Here is a 10,675-nt window from a genome sequence, read left to right as displayed (position 1 = left end):
CACTGAGGACAAAAGATGAAATAGAGAAAGGATACTGAGGACAAAGGATCAAATAGAGGACGAACACTGAGGAGAAAGGATCAAATAGTGAACGGACACTGGGGACAAAGGATCATATAGAGGACGGACTCTGAGGACAAAGGATCAAACAGAGGAGGGACACTGGGGACAAAGGATCAAATAGAGGACGGACACAGGGGACACAGGATCAAATAGAGGACGGACACTGAGGACAAAGGATCAAATAGAAGACGGACACTGAGGATAAAGGATCAAATATAGGACGGACACTGAGGACACAGGATCAAATAGAGGACGGACAATAAGGACAAATGATCAAAAAGATGACGAACACTGGGGACACAGGATCAAATAGAGGACGGACACAGATGGCCAAAGATCAAATAGAGGACGGACACTGGGGACAAAAGATCAAATAGAGGACGTAGACTGAGGACAAAGGATCAAATAAAGGACGGACACCGGGGACAAAAGATCAATTAGAGGACCCACACTGAGGACAAAGGATCAAATAGATGACGAACACTGGGGACACAGGATCAAATAGAGGACGGACACTGAGGACCAAAGATCAAATAGAGGACGGACACTGGGGACAAAAGATCAAATAGAGGACGCACACTGAGGACAAAGGATAAAATAGAGGACGGACACTGATGATAAAGGATCAAATATAGGACGGACACTGAGTACACAGGATCAAATGAATGACGGACACTAGGGACACAGGATCAAAAAAAGGACGGATACTGGAGACACAGGATCAAATAGAGGATGGACACTGAGGACAAAGGATCAAATAAAGGTCGAACACTGAGGACAAAGGATCAAATAGAGAGCGAACACTGAGGACAAAGGATCAAATAGAGGACGGACACTGGGGACACAGGATCAAATAGAGGACGGACAATGGGAACAAAAGATCAAATAGAGAACGGACACTGAGGACAAAGGATCAAATGGAGGACGAACACTGAGGACAAATGATCAAATAGAGGACGGACACTTGGGACACAGGATCAAATAGAGAACGGACACTGAGGACAAAGGATCAAATAGAGGACGAACACCGAGGACACAGGAGCAAGTAGAGGACGAACACTGAGGACACAGGATCAAATAGAGGACGGTCACTGAGGACAAAGGATCAAATAGAGGACGAACACTGGAGACAAAGGATCAAATAGAGGACGAGAACTGGGGACACAGGATCAAATAAAGGACGGTCACTGAGGACAAAGGATCAAAAAGAGGACGGACACTGGGTACACAGGATCAAATAGAGGAATGACACTGAGGACAATTGTTCAAATAGAGGACGGAAACTGAGAACAAAGGATCAAATAGAGGACGGACACTGAGGTCAAAGGATCAAATAGAGGACGCACACTGGGGACACAGGATCAAATAGAGGACGGACACTGGGGACACAGGATCAAATAGAGGACGGACACTGGGGACACAGGATCAAATAGAGGACGGACACTGGGGACAAAGGATCAAATAGAGTGTAGGAAGCCTGAATCTGCTTTACCGACTGGGTGTGTGTGTGTAGGAAACCTTTAGCTCCTACACAGACTGGTTGTGAGTAGAGGAAGCCTTAAGCTCCTCTACCGACTGGTTGTGAGTGTGGAAAACCTTAAGCTTCTCTACCGACAATTGTGAGTGTAGGAAACCTTAAGCTCCTACACAGACTGGTTGTGAGTAGAGGAAGCCTTAAGCTCCTCTACCGACTGGTTGTGAGTAGAGGAAGCCTTAAGCTCCTTTACCGACTGGTTGTGAGTGTAGGAAACCTTAAGTTCCTACACAGACTGGTTGTGAGTAGAGGAAGCCTGAAGCTCCTTTACCGACTGATTGTGAGTGTAGGAATCCTAAGCTTCTCCACCGACTGGTTGTGAGTGTAGGAAACCTGAAGCTCCTCTACCGACTGGTTGTGAGTGTGGGAAACCTGCAGCTCCTCTACCGACTGGTTGTGTGTAAGCCTGAAGATACTACACAGACTGGTTGTGAGTGTAGGAAGCCTGAATCTCCTCTACAGACTGGTTGTGAGTGTAGGAAGCCTGAAGCTCCTTGACCGACTGGTTGTGAGTGTAGGAAACCTTAAGCTCCTACACAGACTGTTTGTGAGTAGAGGAAGCCTGAAGCTCCTCTACAGACTGGTTGTGAGTGTAGGAAACCTTTAGCTTCTCTACCGACTGGTTGTGAGTGTAGGAAACCTTTAGCTCCTCTACCGACTGATTGTAAGTGTAGGAAACCTTAAGCTCCTTTATAGACTGGTTGTGAGTGTAGGAAGCCTGAAGCTCCTCTACCGACTGGTTGTGAATGTAGGAAACCTTAAGCTCCTCTATAGACTGGTTGTGAGTGTAGGAAGCCTGAAGCTCCTCTACCGACTGGTTGTGAGTGTAGGAAACCTTAAGTTCCTACACAGACTGGTTGTGAGTAGAGGAAGCCTAAAGCTCCTTTACCGACTGATTGTGAGTGTAGGAATCCTAAGCTCCTCTACCGACTGGTTGTGAGTGTAGGAAACCTGAAGCTCCTCTACCGACTGGTTGTGAGTGTAGGAAACCTGCAGCTCCTCTACCGACTGGTTGTGTGTAAGCCTGAAGATCCTACACAGACTGGTTGTGAGTGTAGGAAGCCTGAAGCTCCTCTACAGACTGGTTGTGAGTGTAGGAAGCCTGAAGCTCCTTGACCGACTGGTTGTGAGTGTAGGAAACCTTAAGCTCCTACACAGACTGGTTGTGAGTAGAGGAAGCCTGAAGCTCCTCTACAGACTGGTTGTGAGTGTCGGAAACCCTAAGCATCTCTACCGACTGGTTGTGAGTGTAGGAAACCTTTAGCTCCTCTACCGACTGGTTGTGAGTGTAGGAAACCTTAAGCTCCTCTACCGACTGATTGTGAGTGTAGGAAACCTTAAGCTCCTTTATAGACTGGTTGTGAGTGTAGGAAGCCTGAAGCTCCTCTACCGACTGGTTGTGAGTGTAGGAAACCTTAAGCTCCTCTATAGACTGGTTGTGAGTGTAGGAAGCCTGAAGCTCCTCTACCGACTGGTTGTGAGTGTAGGAAACCTTAAGCTCCTCTACCGACTGGTTGTGAGTGTAGGAAACCTGAAGCTCCTCTACCGACTGGTTGTGAGTGTAGGAAACCTGCAGCTCCTCTACCGACTGGTTGTGTGTAAGCCTGAAGATCCTACACAGACTGGTTGTGAGTGTAGGAAGCCTGAAGCTCCTCTACAGACTGGTTGTGAGTGTAGGAAGCCTGAAGCTCCTTGACCGACTGGTTGTGAGTGTAGGAAACCTTAAGCTCCTACACAGACTGGTTGTGAGTAGAGGAAGCCTGAAGCTCCTCTACAGACTGGTTGTGAGTGTCGGAAACCCTAAGCATCTCTACCGACTGGTTGTGAGTGTAGGAAACCTTTAGCTCCTCTACCGACTGGTTGTGAGTGTAGGAAACCTTTAGCTCCTCTACCGACTGATTGTGAGTGTAGGAAACCTTAAGCTCCTTTATAGACTGGTTGTGAGTGTAGGAAGCCTGAAGCTCCTCTACCGACTGGTTGTGAGTGTAGGAAACCTTAAGCTCCTCTATAGACTGGTTGTGAGTGTAGGAAGCCTGAAGCTCCTCTACCGACTGGTTCTGAGTGTAGGAAACCTTAAGCTCCTCTACCGACTGGTTGTGTGTAAGCCTGAAGATCCTTTACCGACTGGTTGTGTGAAGCCTGAAGATCCTCTACCGACTGGTTGTGTGTAAGCCTGAAGATCCTCTACCGACTGGTTGTGTGTTAGCCTGAAGATCATCTACCGACTGGTTGTGTGTAAGCCTGAAGATCCTCTACCAACTGGTTGTGTGTAAGCCTGAAGATCCTTTACCAACTGGTTGTGTGTAAGCCTGACGATCCTTTACCGACTGGTTGTGTGAAGCCTGAAGATCCTCTACCAACTGGTTGTGTGTAAGCCTGAAGATCCTTTACCGACTGATTGTGTGTAAGCCTGAAGATCCTCTACCGACTGGTTGTGTGAAGCCTGGAGATCCTCTACCGACTGGATGTGAGTGTTGAGTAGATATTCACGCCCTTCTCTCGTGATCTCCGTATCATATGTAATATTTGGCACAATGAAGGAGAATGAGAGAGGTTGTACAATAACGGAATTAAGGAAGGAAAGAGCAGAAGAGGATATGAGGTTCAAAGGAGAAATAGGATTAGAAATACACTGCAGACACCAAAAGTGACGCTAACAAAAGCGTCGAGGCTTCACTTTACATGAACCACAATGGCGGGAAGGAACGTTTACATCATAAATAGGAATATTGTAAAATCAATGTGAGCAGACGACATACGCTGCCTCCCATTTACGTGTTCCCCAAACAATGATGCCAAGTCGTTTACTTGTCCAGAAAGCATGCTCATAGCAGTAACGTAATAGCCGCCACTCCATAACGCCAATTTAATGTGCTTTTTAAGGAGATGTGCATGCAGACAGATCATAAATACGTTACCGCCAAACAGAATTACACATGCATTACGTCAACCATGATACCGCCTTGTCATCGACTCCCGAACAATAGCTGGTCTGATTGAGGTACAGGTTCAGCTGTTATTGGCACTAACTCATTTTGTGTACATTAGAATGTAAGGAAGTGTGATAAATAATAATGTTATATCAATTATAGCAAAACATATCAATATATCCACGTACCTCTCGTGTCTTACCGTGACAAAATGGCATTATGTATTCGTCATGAATCTACAAATAGTTGGATATCTAGGATCCTGCTAAAAGAAAACTGACAGAGTCGTGACCGCGGTCACTTAACATGTGATTTGGTCATATTTATGTATAGGACAGATTGACTGAGCACATGGACTGTGAACACAAGTACTTCCGGTTTAATACATGTGAAAATGTAGTACAATATATACTTATACATGTAGTACAATATATACTTATACCTGTAGTACAATATATACTTATACATGTAGTACAATATATACTTATACTTGTAGATAGTATAATATATACTTATACATGTAGTACAATATATACTTATACCTGTAGTACAATATATACTTATACATGTAGTACAATATATACTTATACTTGTAGATAGTATAATATATACTTATACATGTAGTACAATATATACTTATACCTGTAGTACAATATATACTTATACATGTAGTACAATATATACTTATACTTGTAGATAGTATAATATATACTTATACATGTAGTACAATATATACTTATACCTGTAGTACAATATATACTTATACATGTAGTACAATATATACTTATACTTGTAGATAGTATAATATCGTGGGGTTAATGCAACAAGGTGCCATATGACGTTTTTGACGAAAATCACTTTTTGGCACTTTTGTATTGAGAAAAGTGATTTCTTCCATGTGTAAAAGTTTTGAAGCAATTCGTTAATAATTAATTAAGTTATATGCTAATTACCAATAGGGGCTATTTGTAAAATGGGGAAAACCATTAGGGCAACAAGTTGATATATGGACATGAGTCACTGCAACAAGGTGCTTTTTCAGATAAGGCACCTTGTAGCACACTGGATGTAATGAATTTGGGCTTCACATTACTAGCCAATTAATTGAAAAGGCACCTTGTGGCTTTCATCACATACACAGTTTGTTTATAAATGTTAAAATACCTTGTGATTAAAATACTGATGTATACACATTCCATTATTGTTCTGACGAATTATTCGTTCATTATTGTATAATTTTACAACTAGACACACGTACAACAGTCTTGAAACTACATTGATGCTTGTATAAAAGGGAATGCTGGTAAAGTAAAAGGTAAGAATTATTAATTAATTAATAGCAATGTTTGTATAGTAAATATAATTCTATCTATTGTATTATATAAGCTAGTCTGTCAATAACGTTATATGTATCTTAAAATGTAAATGGTTAGTATAATATACAATCGTAGTTGTTTTATATTCGTTTAAATAGATGTATACACACTTTGTTATAGATACATAATTTGTTTTATTTACAATTTACTGTATAATCCATTACAGCGTTTGCATTTATTATTATTACAGATGGCCAGCAATGAAACAGAATGCAATGACGATACACTATCAAGCCAGTGGTCGGATATGTCGGACTCTGTATTCGACCAAATAGGTGAAGAACACTTGAAAGCAACACAATGTCCGGAAACCATACATGCACCCTCAAATGAACCAACGGGTGTCAAAATAAGTGAAAGTATGGATACTGATGAAGAAGAAAATCTTCCCTTGGCGACGCTCAGAAAGCGTCTTCAAAATAAAGTGCATACTTCTGATGATGATGATGCTGATGCTGCTGATGATGAAAGAGATCAAACGTATGAGCCAACAAAGAAGGATATCAACTCATCAGACTCTGAGGAGGATCCATCATTCCTCAAGAATAATATTTCAACTAGTGAGGACCAGGACGACCACATTCCTCAGATTCCAAAACCAAAAAAACGAAGGAGAGGAAAAACAAGGCAACACGCAGATGTGAAAAGAAAGAAACAAAAATCATTGCACAACACAAATCGTCCAGTAAAAGATATTAAAACTAAAAAGACTGCAAGGTCTCATGGAAATAATAAAAATCCAAAGAAAAAAACAGCCAACGCTCTACAACATGCACTGGAGAGAAGTGCAACAACAGCCAAAATACACCGGATGATTGAATCATATCCCAAAAAACGACTTGACAATCTCTTGACAAGTATCAATTTAAAAAGATATCCTGTTAGTGCCGATGGGAATTGTTTTATGCATACTGTTCTACCTCAACTGGACGATGCCTCCACCACAGTGCAATCGCTAAGGTCAGACATTGCCAACCATTTGTGCGACAATTATGAGCATTACAAAGCATTCCGGTTATCTACACAACAAGAAGATGATCAAAGAAAGTATGGAGAGGAGGTTGAAAAATTAAAGGAGGATTCAACATGGAACACAGATCTAGCAGACTGTGTTCCACTCGCACTGGCCAATATATACAAGACGCCTGTAAGGGTCTATTCAAGCAGGGTTGAAAACCCTGTATATGATATACAACCAGACTTGAATGAGGACACCACTGAGAAATTCATTAAAATAGCGTGCGTTGCCATGAGAGGACAAGAACATTATGATGCTGTACAACATATTGATGTCCGTCCAGTCACCAATTCAGCAGCTGATGAACATGAGACTGCAGCTATGCATGAAAGGACACCGACAAAGATGGTTCCCGGACAGGCAACCACAGTTACACCTCACAAAGTTGCTTCACGCAAGAGCCCTCTGCGTAGAAACATCTTTCGCAAACGAAAATGCAATGCCGTACAATGGAAGAGAAACCAGCGAAAAGAATTGAGAAATAATGGTAAATTGTATACATCAAGCAGAGGAAAGAAAGTGGAGGCTAAAACCCTAGGAAAAGTTAACTGTATCACTTGCAGATTCAAGTGTTCCTCAAAGATTTCAGAGGAGGAAAGACAAGAACTGTTCACAACATACTGGCAGCTGGGAGATTATGACAAACAACGTTCGTTTATATGGCAGAATGTTACCCAAGGAAACAAAAAGAGTACAAAAAGGAAAACATTCTCCAATGTGTTTCAGTTCACGGTCAATGGAATCAAACATCGTGTCTGCAAACATTTTTTTCTGAAAACACTAAGCATTGGAAAGAAAACCATTGATTATGCAATTCAGAAGAAATACCTGGGCACATTTGTAGGGCAGGACAGGCGAGGATCAAAAGCATCTGCTAACAAGATACCACAACCTGTTGTTAAACAGATTCATGACCACATCAAATCATTCCCCACTATGGAGTCTCATTATTCCCGTTCGACATCCAAGATAAGTTATCTAGGAGCAGGGCTTAACATCAAAATCATGTTCAAACTTTTCAAAGAGAAACATTACCCAAGTGAGAAGTGTCCGATATCAGAAAGCTTTTATAGAAAAGCATTTTGTGAGAACTTCAACATGTCCTTTCACAAACCAAAAAAAGATCAGTGTTCTGTTTGTAATCGTTATGATAAGAGAAAACGTGACGGTACTTTAAATGAGGATATGGAATTAGAATATAGCAGACATCAACAGATGAATATGTGGGCACGAGAGGAAAAACAAAAAGACAAAGACAAAGCAAGAAACGACAAATCGGTTCATGTTTCAACGTTTGATTTGGAAGCTGTGCTACCAACTCCCTGTTCTCTTGTTGGTGAGTTGTACTACAAAAGAAAAATAAGTTGCAACAACTTGTCGTACTATTCACTCGCTGATCAAAAGGGAACATGTTACAAGGGATGAAACTCAAGGTGGGCGTGGAGCAAATGAGATTGGAAGTTGCCTACTGAAACATATCAGCTCAGTTTCAGAGCAAACCATCAATTTGAAGGAAATAACATACTACTCTGACACATGTGGGGGCCAAAACCGAAATCAATTCATGGCAAGTGGTCTATTGTACGCCATTAAGAAAAGCGAGCATCTGCAAGAAATCAACCAAAAGTTCTTTGAATAGGGACATTCCCATATGGAATCCGATTCCATTCCCTCAGCTGTTGAACATGCCAAGAAAAATACCCCAATCAACGTTCCTAGTCATTGGGCAACTGTGATTGCAATGGCAAGGAGGAATAAGCCATATGTAGTGATTCCACTGAAATTCAACGACTTTTATGACCTAAAAGCTCTAAAAACCGAAATGTATGGGAATATGAAGGTCGATGTTCAAGGCAAACGCGTCAACTGGATGAACATTAAGTGGTTACAAGTGAGGAAGGAAACACCAGACACTTTATTTGTCAATTACACGTATGATCCGGCTCAGTTTCTTGAAATTCGGGTTACCAGGCGGCGGTCATCACACGGACACTACCAGCTGAAGGCATGCTACACTGAAAAAAGGCCAGTGTCAGTGGCCAAAAAAATGACCTACTGTCATTGTGTCGGTCTTGAATAATACCTGAGGATTGTCATGCCTACTACAACGCTTTAGTTACTGACAAAACAAAAAAAAGACTTGCTGCCAAGTGACGAGGAGGATGAGGAGGAGGAGACCACTGACATGTAGAAATAGTGTAGCTATATATAACCGTTCAATATTACCTGATAATTGCAGGACTATTTACAAAATAATATACAAAGCAATGGTTCACTCACACATATATAATGGTAAGTACATCAACTGCTGGCACTAAATAGTTGACCCTTTATCCCGATTTCATTCCGGAAACAAGCCACTAAACAGCATCCGTGTGCATTGTATTGTACACAAAAACCGTATAATCATTAATATGTATATCATGTGTGTACTCTGATTGAATTTATATGCATTTTAATGCAATATATAAATAAACACTTTGTTGCATGAAACAACTTGTTCTGATTTGATTCCATTTTGATGCAACAAGGTGCTTTCTTTACTAAAAGCACCTTGTTGCATTTAATATATGATCAATTTCACCACGCAACAAGGTGCCTTTTTCTGAATGACCTTAAATGACAAGGTCAATATTGACCTTTGACCTTTTCATTTTGTCAAATGATATATAATCACTAAATATTTAATTTGGTTGGTACTATTGAGATATATAAATCACACATGTGCAGAGAAACACATTTGAAAGTTTGTTTTGCCGTTTACTCAAAACTTTGAAAATTGTCAAAAGCACCTTGTTGCATTAACCCCACGATATATACTTATACATGTAGTACAATATATACTTATACCTGTAGTACAATATATACTTATACATGTAGTACAATATATACTTAAACATGTAGTACATTATATACTTATACATGTAGTACAATATATACTTAAACATGTAGTACATTATATACTTATACATGTAGTACAATATATACTTAAACATGTAGTACATTATATACTTATACATGTAGTACAATATATACTTATTTATGTAGTAGAATATATACTTACACATGTAGTACAATATATACTTATAAATGTAGTACAATATATACTTACACATGTAGTACATTATATACTTATACATGTAGATAGTAAAATATATACTTATACATGTAGTACAATATATACTTAAACATGTAGTACATTATATACTTATACATGTAGTACAATATATACTTAAACATGTAGTACATTATATACTTATACATGTAGTACAATATATACTTATACATGAAGTACAATATGTACTTATACATGTAGTACAATATATACTAACACATGTAGTACAATATATACTTACACATGTAGATAGTACAATATATACTTATACATGTAGTACAATATATACTTAAACATGTAGTACATTATATACTTATACATGTAGTACAATATATACTTATTTATGTAGTACAATATATACTTACACATGTAGTACATTATATACTTATACATGTAGATAGTACAATATATACCTATACATGTAGTACAATATATACTTGCACATGTAGTACAATATATACTTATACATGTAGAAAGTACAATATATAATTTTACATGTAGTGCAATATATACTTATACATGTAGATAGTACAATATATACTTACACATGTAGTACAATATATACTTACACATGTAGTACAATATATACTTATACATGAAGTACAATATGTACTTATACATGTAGTACAATATATACTA

At 39.5% G+C, this 10,675-nt stretch overlaps 2 protein-coding genes across 2 annotated transcripts; one reads left to right on the top strand and one right to left on the bottom strand.

Moving 5' to 3' along the window:
• Positions 1 to 2,129: 2,129 nt before the first annotated feature.
• On the bottom strand, positions 2,130 to 4,745 carry LOC110454338 (probable serine/threonine-protein kinase kinX). Its single transcript, XM_021503793.1, has 4 exons — positions 4,716 to 4,745; positions 3,332 to 3,687; positions 2,832 to 3,201; positions 2,130 to 2,411 (listed from the first exon to the last, which is right to left on the bottom strand). Exons 1-4 carry the CDS (start codon positions 4,743 to 4,745, stop codon positions 2,130 to 2,132), a joined length of 1,038 nt encoding a protein of 345 aa, XP_021359468.1.
• A 2,353-nt stretch (positions 4,746 to 7,098) lies between these two features.
• On the top strand, positions 7,099 to 8,462 carry LOC110454339. The gene has a single exon (XM_021503794.1). The coding sequence runs from the start codon at positions 7,153 to 7,155 to the stop codon at positions 8,344 to 8,346; it is 1,194 nt and encodes a 397-aa protein (XP_021359469.1). The 5' UTR covers positions 7,099 to 7,152; the 3' UTR covers positions 8,347 to 8,462.
• The last annotated feature ends 2,213 nt before the right edge of the window (positions 8,463 to 10,675 follow it).

The sequence above is a fragment of the Mizuhopecten yessoensis genome, unplaced genomic scaffold, assembly GCF_002113885.1.
Source record: "Mizuhopecten yessoensis strain PY_sf001 unplaced genomic scaffold, ASM211388v2 scaffold7769, whole genome shotgun sequence".
NCBI lineage: Eukaryota > Metazoa > Mollusca > Bivalvia > Pectinida > Pectinidae > Mizuhopecten > Mizuhopecten yessoensis.
The sequence above is the reverse complement of the archived record's forward strand: the minus strand, read 5'-3'. Positions and strand labels throughout refer to the sequence as shown.